Raw genomic sequence first — 12082 nt, 5'->3', positions numbered from 1 at the left:
CCCTTCTACCTGCCCCCTGACCTCTCCTCAATCCCTTCCTCCCTTCCACCTGCCCCTGACCTCTCCTCAATCCCTTCCTCCCTTCTACCTGCCCCTGACCTCTCCTCAATCCCTTCCTCCCTTCTACCTGCCCCTGACCTCTCCTCAATCCCTTCCTCCCTTCCTCACCTGCCCCTGACCTCTCCTCAATCCCTTCCTTCCCTTCTACCTGCCCCCTTCCTCTCCTCAATCCCTTCCTCCCTTCTACCTGCCCCTGACCTCTCCTCAATCCCTTCCTCCCTTCTACCTGCCCCTGACCTCTCCTCAATCCCGACCTCCTTCCTCCCTTCTACCTGCCCCTGACCTCTCCTCAATCCCTTCCTCCCTTCTACCTGCCCCTGACCTCTCCTCAATCCCTTCCTCCCTTCTACCTGCCCCTGACCTCTCCTCAATCCTTCCTCCTTCTACCTGCCCCTGACCTCTCCTCAATCCCTTCCTCCCTTCTACCTGCCCCTGACCTCTCCTCAATCCCTTCCTCCCTTCTACCTGCCCCTGACCTCTCCTCAATCCCTTCCTCCCTTCTACCTGCCCCTGACCTCTCCTCAATCCCTTCCTCCCTTCTACCTGCCCCTGACCTCTCCTCAATCCTTCCTCCCTTCTACCTGCCCCTGACCTCTCCTCAATCCCTTCCTCCCTTCCCTACCTGCCTGACCTCTCCTCAATCCCTTCCTCCCTTCTACCTGCCCCTGACCTCTCCTCAATCCTTCCTCCCTTCTACCTGCCCCTGACCTCTCCTCAATCCCTTCCTCCCTTCTACCTGCCCCCCGACCTCTCCTCAATCCCTTCCTCCCTTCTACCTGCCCCTGACCTCTCCTCCCTTCTATCCCTTCCCTCCCCTTCCTCCCTTCTACCTGCCCCTGACCTCTCCTCAATCCCCTTCCTCCCTTCTACCTGCCCCTGACCTCTCCTCAATCCCTTCCTCCCTTCTACCTGCCCCTGACCTCTCCTCAATCCTTCCTCCCTTCTACCTGCCCCTGACCTCTCCTCAATCCCTTCCTCCTTCCACCTGCCCCCTTCTACCTGACCTCTCCTCAATCCCTTCCTCCCTTCATCCCTTCCACCTGCCCCCCCTGACCTCTCCTCAATCCCTTCCTCCCTTCTACCTGCCCCTGACCTCTCCTCAATCCCTTCCTCCCTTCTACCTGACCCTCCTCACCTTCTCCTCAATCCCTCCTCAATCCCTTCCTCCCTTCTACCTGCCCCTGACCTCTCCTCAATCCTTCCTCCCTTCTACCTGCCCCTGACCTCTCCTCAATCCCTTCCCCCTTCTACCTGCCCCCGACCTCTCCTCAATCCCTTCCTCCCTTCTACCTGCCCCCGACCTCTCCTCAATCCCTTCCTCCCTTCTACCTGCCCCGAAAATCCCTTCCTCCCTTCTATCCCCCGACCTCTCCTCCCCTCCCTTCCACCTGCCCCTGACCTCTCCTCAATCCCTTCCTCCCTTCGTCCCTTCCACCTGCCCCCCGACCTCTCCTCAATCCCTTCCTCCCTTCTACCTGCCCCCTGACCTCTCCTCAATCCCTTCCTCCCTTCTACCTGCCCCTGACCTCTCCTCAATCCCTTCCTCCCTTCTACCTGCCCCTGACCTCTCCTCAATCCCTTCCTCCCTTCCACCTGCCCCTGACCTCTCCTCAATCCCTTCCTCCCTTCTACCTGCCCCCGACCTCTCCTCAATCCCTTCCTCCTTCTACCTGCCCCGACCTCTCCTCAATCCCTTCCTCCCTTCTACCTGCCCCTGACCTCTCCTCAATCCCTTCCTCCCTTCCACCTGCCCCCGACCTCTCCTCAATCCCTTCCTCCCTTCCACCTGCCCCTGATCTCTCCTCAATCACTTCCTCCCTTCTACCTGCCCCCTGACCTCTCCTCAATCCCTTCCTCCCTTCTACCTGCCCCCTGACCTCTCCTCAATCCCTTCCTCCCTTCTACCTGCCCCTGACCTCTCCTCAATCCCTTCCTCCCTTCTACCTGCCCCCCTGACCTCTCCTCAATCCCTTCCTCCCTTCTACCTGCCCCTGACCTCTCCTCAATCCCTTCCTCCCTTCTACCTGCCCCCTGACCTCTCCTCAATCCCTTCCTCCCTTCTACCTGCCCCTGACCTCTCCTCAATCCCTTCCTCCCTTCTACCTGCCCCTGACCTCTCCTCAATCCCTTCCTCCCTTCTACCTGCCCCTGACCTCTCCTCAATCCCTTCCTCCCTTCCACCTGCCCCTGACCTCTCCTCAATCCCTTCCTCCCTTCTACCTGCCCCTGACCTCTCCTCAATCCCTTCCTCCCTTCTACCTGCCCCTGACCTCTCCTCAATCCCTTCCTCCCTTCTACCTGCCCCCGACCTCTCCTCAATCCCTTCCTCCCTTCTACCTGCCCCTGACCTCTCCTCAATCCCTTCCTCCCTTCTACCTGCCCCTGACCTCTCCTCAATCCCTTCCTCCCTTCCTCCCCTGACCTCTCCTCAATCCCTTCCTCCCTTCTACCTGCCCTGACCTCTCCTCAATCCCTTCCTCCCTTCTACCTGCCCCTGACCTCTCCTCAATCCCTTCCTCCCTTCTACCTGCCCCTGACCTCTCCTCAATCCTTCCTCCCTTCTACCTGCCCCTGACCTCCCTCAATCCCTTCCTCCCTTCTACCTGCCCCTGACCTCTCCTCAACCTCTCCTCAATCCCTTCCCTCCCCTTCCCTACCTGCCCCTGACCTCTCCTCAATCCCTTCCTCCCTTCTACCTGCCCCTGACCTCTCCTCAATCCCTTCCTCCCTTCTACCTGCCCCTGACCTCTCCTCAATCCCTTCCTCCCTTCTACCTGCCCCCCTCACCTCTCCTCAATCCCTTCCTCCCTTCTACCTGCCCCTGACCTCTCCTCAATCCCTTCCTCCCTTCTACCTGCCCCTGACCTCTCCTCAATCCCTTCCTCCCTTCCTCCCTTCTACCTGCCCCTGACCTCTCCTCAATCCCTTCCTCCCTTCTACCTGCCCCTGACCTCTCCTCAATCACTTCCTCCCTTCTACCTGCCCCTGACCTCTCCTCAATCCCTTCCTCCCTTCCACCTGCCCCTGACCTCTCCTCAATCCCTTCCTCCCTTCTACCTGCCCCCGACCTCTCCTCAATCCCTTCCTCCCTTCTACCTGCCCCTGACCTCTCCTCAATCCCTTCCTCCCTTCTACCTGCCCCCGACCTCTCCTCAATCCCTTCCTCCCTTCTACCTGCCCCTGACCTCTCCTCAATCCCTTCCTCCCTTCTACCTGCCCCTGACCTCTCCTCAATCCCTTCCTCCCTTCTACCTGCCCCTGACCTCTCCTCAATCCCCCTGACCTTCCTCCCTTCCACCTGCCCCTGACCTCTCCTCAATCCCTTCCTCCCTTCTACCTGCCCCCGACCTCTCCTCAATCCCTTCCTCCCTTCTACCTGCCCCTGACCTCTCCTCAATCCCTTCCTCCCTTCTACCTGCCCCCGACCTCTCCTCAATCCCTTCCTCCCTTCTACCTGCCCCTGACCTCTCCTCAATCCCTCCCTCCCTTCTACCTGCTAGTGTCATCTACTTTAAGTGCTGTCTGTCTGCCCAGTAGCTACTTGGTGTGTGAACTGCTGACTGCTCATAACCTGCAGCTGATTGTTGACACATCAACCAGGATTAAGGGGCAGGGCAATTTGTAAATTCTGTTGTTTTAATAATCAGTAGCTGTATTGGAGGCGGAGTGGTTTCTCCTCTCCGAGGCAGTCAGCATTTAGTACCGGGAAGTGCGCTCTTCACCTCCAGTAGGAAATTAGTGTTAGTACTTCAGTCTAATATAATAAGCTATTTAGGTTTTTATCCAAAGCGACTTACAGTCATGCATGCATACATTTTAAGTACAGATGGTCCCGGGAATCAAACCCACTATAATGGTATTGCAAGGCGCCATACTCTACCAATTGAGCCACAGAGGACCTCAGACGACCAGTCTCCTCTGTTAGCTCAGCCGGAGCTGTAAGCAGCGGTCTCATCGCCAAAACCAAGACAGTTCTGCGGAGTTGTTCGAGGGAGGAAAGAGAGGAAGGCTCCACACCACTCTCTCATTTGAGTATCTTACCTAGTTATTTTCAGATCTCAGAGTTATTTTGTAGCTTTGCCAACTGTGTGGCTTTTCTATACCTGTTGGCTTTACAGACGCTCCCCACCCCTTGGCTGCAACCCTTCTAATTTATTGTACCCTGCGCAAACAACCCATGTGGAATTCCTGGTCCCCAGCAGCGGTTGGAACTGCCGATCTGCGGTCAAGAACGCCACGTTCATCTCAGCCTATGCTGACTTTTTGGCCCTTAACGTAAAGTTGAATCACCCCAGAGAACAATGTTACTCCAGCTGCTCTCTTGTCATCTGACTATGTGTTCTCTCAGTCCGAGAGCATCTTGTCATTGCGGTAGTGGCACAGGGCTACTATTTCACCTAAATGCAGAAATTGATTTTCTCTTTAGTCTCTCACTCATCTGTCCATGTCCTAATTTGAAATCCATGCTGTCACTGTCACATGTCCTCTCACGATTCACATTGTTGTCATCTATCACCCACCAGATGCCTTTAACACGTTCCTCAATTGATCTTGACACCTTGATAAGCTCATTTCCTGACCGGTGGCTCACCGCTCTTTGTACTGGCCGACTTCAACCTCCCGATGTCTGCCTTCCATTCATTTCTTTACAACTCTTTGATTCCCCTCCTTGCCTATTTTTACCTCACCCATTCCCAGTCCCCTCCCACTCACAAGGCAGGCAATATGATTGACTTCATCTTTACTAGAGGCTGTTCGCCTACTAACCTCACTGAAACCCCCCTTCAAGTCTCGGATCACAATTTTTTCCCCCCTTTCCTCAAATCCTAACCACTCAGCCCCTACCTAGATGGTCAATTGCCATCACAATCCTCGCTCTCTCTCTTCCGCTACTCTCTCCTCTTCTATCCTATCATCACTCTATTCTGCTAAATCCATCTACCTCCTATCTCCTGGTTCTGCCTCATCAACCCTGCTCTCCTTCCTTTCCGCATCCTATGACTCGCACTGTCACCTTTCCTCCTGGCCGACTCAGCCCTTCCCTCCTGCTGAGTGACTCATTGCAAGCTTACAGAACAGGGCTGCGGGCAGCTAAGTGAAAATGGAGGAAAAGTAAACATCCGGAGTACCTATCGTATGTTCACTCCCTCCTCTCCACCTTTTTTCCTTTTTATCCACTGTTAATGCCACTTTCTATCGCTCTACATTTCAAGCTTCTTCCTCTAACCCCAGGAAACTCTTTTCCACCTTATCGTCCCTCCTTAATCCTCTGACAATCCCCCTCCCACCTCTCTCTGCGGACGACTTTGTCAACAACTTTGAAAAGAAGGTTAACACACAACTACCCTATGCCTTGATCTCTTTCTCCCCTCTCTCCAGATGAGAAACTAGTGAGGTCCGGCCGCACGACAACCTGCCCGCTCGACCCCATCTCTTCCTCCCTTCTCCAGACCATCTCTGGACCATCTCTTCCTCCCTTCTCCAGACCATCTCTGGACCATCTCTTCCTCCCTTCTCCAGACCATCTCTGGACCATCTCTTCCTCCCTTCTCCAGACCATCTCTGGACCATCTCTGGAGACCTTCTCCAGACCATCTCTGGACCATCTCTTCCTCCCTTCTCCAGACCATCTCTGGACCATCTCTGAGACCTTCTCCCATTCCTCACTTCCCTCATCAACTCATCCACTGGATGCGTCCCCTCTGACTTCAGAATGGCCAGTGTTGCTCCCCTCCTCAAGAAACCAACACTCTTTGATGTCAAAAACTACAGATTATACATCCCTTCTTTCTTTTATTTCCAAAACCGTTGAGCATGCTATCTCTGACCAACACTCTCGCTATCTCTCTCAGAACAATCTTCTTGATCCTAACCAGTCAGTCTTCAAGATGGGTCAATCAACCGACACTGCTCTTCTCTGTATCATGGAGGCTCTCCACACTGCCAAAGCTGACTCTCTCTCCTCTGTTCTCATCCTCCAAGATCTATCTGCTGCCTTCAACTCCATGAACCATCAGATCCTCCTCTCCACCCTCTCAGGGCTGGGGATCTCAGACTCTATCAGATCCTCCTCTCCACCCTCTCAGGGCGGGGCGTCTCAGTCTCTGCACACTCTTGGATTGCATCCTACCTGGCAGGACCGTTCTACGAGGAGACATGGAGAGGATCTGTGTCTGCACCACGTGCTTTCACTACTGGTGTCCCCTAGGTTTCGGTTCTAGGCCGGTTCAACTACTTTTCTTCTCCTCTTCTCTCTATACACCAAGTCACTCGGCTCCGTCATATCCTCACATGGTCTCTCCTATCATAGCTATGCTGATCACACTCAACTACTTTTCTCCTTCCCCCTTCTGACATCCAGGTGGCGAAAAGCATCTGTGCGTACCTGGTATATATCTGAGTTTGGATGTCGGCCCACCAACTCAAGCTCAACATCGACAAATGGAGCGTCTCTTCCTACCAGGGAAGGCCTTGCAGTGTCCCTTGCCCAGAGTGCAAATAACCTTGGCCTTTCCCTGGACAACACCCTGTCGTTCTCTGCAAACGTCAAAGCAGTGACTCGCTCCTGCAGGTTCATGCTCTTCAACACCCATAGAGTACAACCCTACCTCACACAGGAAGTGGCGCAAGTCCTAATCCAGAAACTTGTCAGTTCCCGTCTGGACTACTGCAACTAGCTGTTGGCTGGACTCCCAGCTTGTGCCATCACCCCTGCAACGTATCCAGAACCCTGCAGCCCGCCTGCTGTTCCATCTTCCCCAGTTCTCCCGTGTCACCCCGCTCCTCCCGTGTCACCCCGCTCCTCCCGTGTCACCCCGCTCCTCCCGTGTCACCCCGCTCCTCAGCACATTCCACTGACTTCCAGACGAAGCTCGCATCCACTACAAGAACATGGTGTTTGCCTACAGAGGAGCAAGAGGAACTGCCTCTCTTCCAAAAGCATCTGTAACCCTACCTTTCCAAATAATATCTAAATAATCCCACAGTACCCTCCCTCACACCCCCTCCTCAGCCACCCCCCCGCCCCCCAAAAAGCCTTTCGTGAACTAACACTCACACTTTCCTTTTCCCCTCTTACTTGATCTGACTCTGCTGATGTTGATACTTTATTGATAATAATGTACTTACTCTGACTGAGATATGTAGTTGTCCCACCTACTTTTTTTTAAATGAAATGTAAGTCACTATGGATAAGAGCATCTGCTAAATGTCTAAAATGTAAAACTGTCTGTGTTTTCAGTTTATTAACCTCTGGCAGGTGGTAAGAGAGCAGCCTGAGGGGGGAAGTATGCAGTGAAGCACTCCCGCTTGCTTCCTCTTTATCTCAGTCACACACACACACAGCCCAGCTGTGTTGTTTTAGGCCATGCCACCTGATGAATCATGGTGGATGTTAGTGAGCATGAAGAAAGGATCGTTATCACTCTGATATGCTAGCACCGCTGACCCTGACACACACACACACACACAGACACACCTCTGACCCCATCAGTCAGCACACACCGCATCCAAACCCTTAATGTGCATCCTGTTCCAAGGGTCATTACCGTGCTTAAAACACCTTGGGTACAAATTAGCCGTGTGTTTGTGACACTGTGGGAGGTATTGGAGTGTGTGACGTGTCGTTGAACGTTACAATCTGGTGCTGATAGGTCTGGTATCCCTGTTAGGCCATACATTCCATATGTTTCATACCTATCATATAGGTTTGTTAATGTTGTCTTGCTTATTTCCCTGCTTAGTTGTCCTTGGTGAGTTAGGCTTAAAGTCTGTCCAATGTCCAGTCTGTCCAATTCCTATTCTAGATGGTTCTAGAACCGGCCAAACCCGGACGATCCTGAGCCACTTCTGAAGCACCCTATGGGACTCCCAATCACGTCCGGTTGTGACACAGCCTCAATTCTAACCAGGGTGTCTGTAGTGACTCTTCTGAGATGCAGTGCCTTAGACCACTGTGCCACTCGGAAGCCCACTAGTCATGCTGATGATTATAGAATGTTTGTATAAAACATTTGCCTGATGTTGCAAGAACATTCCTAGAACCCATTTAATCTATTCTTTAAATGTTCCCAGAACGTTTCATTAAGTTGTGGGAACCGTCTGGTGCGAACATTGTGAGGACATCACAAAATATATGTTCTCAAAACAACAAAAAATGGTTCAATTATACAGATGATTCTACAATGTTTCTTTTAGGATGCAAAAAAACATTCACCTGATGTTGCAAGAACGTTCCTAGAACACATGTAATATGTTTAAAGGTTCCCAGAATGTTTCTTTAGGTTGTGGGAACATTGTGGGGCTATGACTGTCCAGTTGTGCTGACATTCCGATAATGTCTGACAGAACAGACTTTCTGTGTTCTTTAAAGGTTCCCAGAACATTTAATTAGGTTGTGGGAATAATGTGGGTACAAGATATAGGTTCCCAAAGCACAAAATATGCTCAGTTGTGATGACATTCATACAATGTTTAAGTTAGGTTGAACAAGACATTCCTATAATGTTGTAAGAATGTTGCCAGAACACCTGGTCTATGTTCTTTAAAGGGTCCCAGAACATTTAATTCAATTATGGGCGCTGTCTGGGATGTTGCAAGAATATGCACAGAACATTCCCACAATGTTGCACAATGTTCCACAATTTCCAAATAAATTCATTCATTCATTCAATAGCAAATTCATTCATACACTGTGTTATTATACCTGGAAATCTAATGAGGACTTTTGGGGAATGTTCTGTGGTGGTTGTTTTATACAGCATTCTTTGAATGTTTTTGCAATGTTATCATACTAATGTTAGATAAAACCTGAACTAGAACTGGGAATTTTAGCTAATGTTTCCGGTTCGCTGGGTTGTCTCTGTAGAGGACTATATGAATGTTTATAGCTAATATTCTGTAATCTCACCCCCTCTCCCAGGTGAGGCCAGATGACAGAGTGGTCCATACAGGCCAAGGTCTCCTCATTCGCTCTCTCCATCCTGCCGATGCTGGCATGTACGTGTGTATGGCACAGGAGCACACACACTTCACACACACTCTGCTCCGCCTCACGCTGCGCCTCATTTCGTACGGGCATCTTGACGGGCGGCCAAAGCCCAGCAAGGTCCCCAGTGTTGAGGTTCGCCCCGGGGCAGAGTCTCGTCAGCGCTATAAGGACTACCTGCGTGTGATGAGTTCTCCCATTGGCTCGCTGGAGGAGTACTGTGATTCGCTTTGGCTGGAGAAGAGGCCGGCCAATAGGAGAGGTGGAAGAGGGCAGGGGGTGGGGAAATGGAAACACATCCAGGAGCTGAAGAAAAGCAGGAACAGACGACACCACGGAGAGAGGAATGGAGAGATGGATAAAGAGATGGATGGAGAGAGGAATGGAGAGAGGGATAAAGAGATGGATGGAGAGAGGGATAAAGAGATGGATGGAGAGAGGGATAAAGAGATGGATGGAGAGAGGGTAGTGAGGCGGAGGAGAGGATGAGCTGGTGAGGATACCAAAAAGGAGGAGTGAGAACAGCAGTCACAAAAAGTGTCATTAGGGGAACCCATCAATGTTTATAGTGGGTAAGATGATCAAACAAGTAGTTAGACTTGAGGGAAAGTTATAGGGACCACAATACAATCTTAGAAAAAAAATATTCCAATAGGGTTCTTTGGCAGTCCCCATAGGAGAGCCCTTTCTGGTTCCAGCTAGAACCTTTTTGGGTTCCATGTAGGAGCCTCTGTAGAAAGAGTTGTACCTTGAACCAAAATGGTTCTACTTGAAACCAGAAAGGGTTCAATGAGGGTGTAGACTGCTGTCACAGGTATGATCGTATTTTATACCAGTCAAACACTCATAGGACTTACATAGGTCTGGCTTTTCAAACTACACTACCCATGATCCCTCTGGCTGTGCCCAGGTTTGTATCTCAATATTGTCTCAGTGCTTTTACTGTTTTATGGTTGTGGCTAGAAGGGGTGCAGCTAATGTCAAATGTGATTTCAAACTCCCGTGAGAGTTTGGAATTTGTCCATTTTTCATAAACAGCATTTTTTAAATTGTTCCAAACATCAGATTTCGAAGTGTTTAACGTTAAGATCAGGCATTAACTCCAAATTCTCAAGGTTAGTCATTAACTTCGAATGGTTAAGGTTAGGGTAAGCTTAGGGTAAGGTTAAGGGTAACGGTTAAGTTTTTTGGATAGGCTTGAAACAAAAATTAATTTCTATTGCTAGATTTGAACTTTCAATCTGAGGCAGATGCTTATCCACCATTCCCGTCCACAACACCCTAGCAAAAGCAGTGTCCCCGTTGTCCCTAGTGGCCAGTTTCCACGTCATGTCCCGTCGTCCTCAGACATGGATGGACGTTGAATATTGACTAGTATCATGGGTGACCTGGCTAAGCCAGTATGGTCTGAGTTCACAACAAGTGTGTGATGTCACTGAACTTCGCTGCATCCCTTCTAGCCATGACCCTATTTGATCCTATTGAGATGTGGCCCATAGGTCAGTAGTGTGTGTGTTAATCAGATGCATTCATGTTGAATGACTGTAAATACTTCTATAACATGTACAGGAGAAACTGCATGCTCTAGATAAGCTTAGCTATGACCTATTCTACTGCTACTATAATAATCATGTATTATGTCTGGAATGAACAAAGAATCATATTTTTGTACAAAGTGAATGTTTCTGTTTTTGTAGGTGTATTTTGGTATTGTCTAAAAGTTATTTAAATAAACTCTTGCCTTATGATCCTGAATGAGTATGGAAAGGGAGAGAGAATGAGTATGGAAAGGGAGAGAGAACGAGTATGGAGAGGGAGAGAGAATGAGTATGGAGAGGGAGAGAGAATGAGTATGGAGAGGGAGAGAGAATGAGTATGGAGAGGGAGAGGGAATGAGTATGGAGAGGGAGAGAGAATGAGTATGGAGAGGGAGAGAGAATGAGTATGGAGAGGGAGAGAGAATGAGTATGGAGAGGGAGAGAGAATGAGTATGGAGAGGGAGAGAGAATGAGTATGGAGAGGGAGAGAGAGTATGGAGAGGGAGAGGAGAGAGAATGAGTATGGAGAGGGAGAGAGAATGAGTATGGAGAGGGAGAGAGAATGGAGTATGGAGAGGGAGAGTATGAATGAGTATGGAGAGGGAGAGAGAATGGAGTATGGAGAGGGGAATGAGTAGAGAGAATGAGTATGGAGAGGGAGAGAGAATGAGTATGGAGAGGGAGAGAGAATGAGTATGGAGAGGGAGAGGAGTAGAGAGAATGAGAGGGAGAGAGAATGAGTGGAGAGGGAGAGAGAATGAGTATGGAGAGGGAGAGAGAGGTATGGAGAGAGAGAATGAGTATGGAGAGGGAGAGAGAATGAGTAGGGAGAGGGAGAGAGAATGAGTATGGAGAGGAGAATGAGAGAATGGGAGTATATGGAGAGAGAATGAGTATGGAGAGGGAGAGAGAATGATGGAGAGGGAGAGAGAATGAGTATGGAGAGGGAGAGAGAATGAGTATGGAGAGGGAGAGAGAATGAGTATGGAGAGGGAGAGAGAATGAGTATGGAGAGGGAGAGAGAATGAGTATGGAGAGGGAGAGAGAGAATGGAGATGGAGAGGAGAGGGAGAGAAAGAGTATGGAGAGGGAGAGAGAATGAGTATGGAGAGGGGAGAGAGAATGAGTATGGAGAGGGAGAGAGAATGAGTATGGAGAGGGAGAGGGGAGGGAGAGAGAAGAATGAGTATGGAGAGGGAGAGAGAATGAGTATGGAGAGGGAGAGGAGAATGAGTATGGAGAGGGAGGGAGAGAATGAGTATGGAGAGGGAGAGGGGAGAGGGAGAATGAGTATGGAGAGGGAGAGAGAAGTATGGAGAGGAGAGAGAATGAGTATGGAGAGGGAGAGAGAATGAGTATGGAGAGGGAGAGAGAATGAGTATGGAGAGGGAGAGAGAATGAGTATGGAGAGGGAGAGAGAATGAGTATGGAGAGGGAGAGAGAATGATGGAGAGGGAGAGAGAATGAGTATGGAGAGGGAGAGAGAATGGAGAGGGAG

The 12082-nt window shown here is 50.4% G+C and overlaps 1 protein-coding gene across 1 annotated transcript in view; it reads left to right on the top strand.

Moving 5' to 3' along the window:
* LOC115134871 (semaphorin-3D-like) overlaps positions 1 to 10794 on the top strand; it is a 78334-nt gene extending 67540 nt beyond the window's left edge. Inside the window, exon 18 of the mRNA XM_065022515.1 lies at positions 8981 to 10794. Coding sequence (XP_064878587.1) covers positions 8981 to 9535 — 555 coding nt within the window. The 3' untranslated portion in view covers positions 9536 to 10794. The remainder of the gene's footprint in view (positions 1 to 8980) is intronic.
* The last annotated feature ends 1288 nt before the right edge of the window (positions 10795 to 12082 follow it).

This window comes from Oncorhynchus nerka, linkage group LG9a, assembly GCF_034236695.1.
Source record: "Oncorhynchus nerka isolate Pitt River linkage group LG9a, Oner_Uvic_2.0, whole genome shotgun sequence".
NCBI lineage: Eukaryota > Metazoa > Chordata > Actinopteri > Salmoniformes > Salmonidae > Oncorhynchus > Oncorhynchus nerka.
Note: the sequence above shows the minus strand (reverse complement) of the source record. Positions and strands in the feature narration are given on the sequence as shown.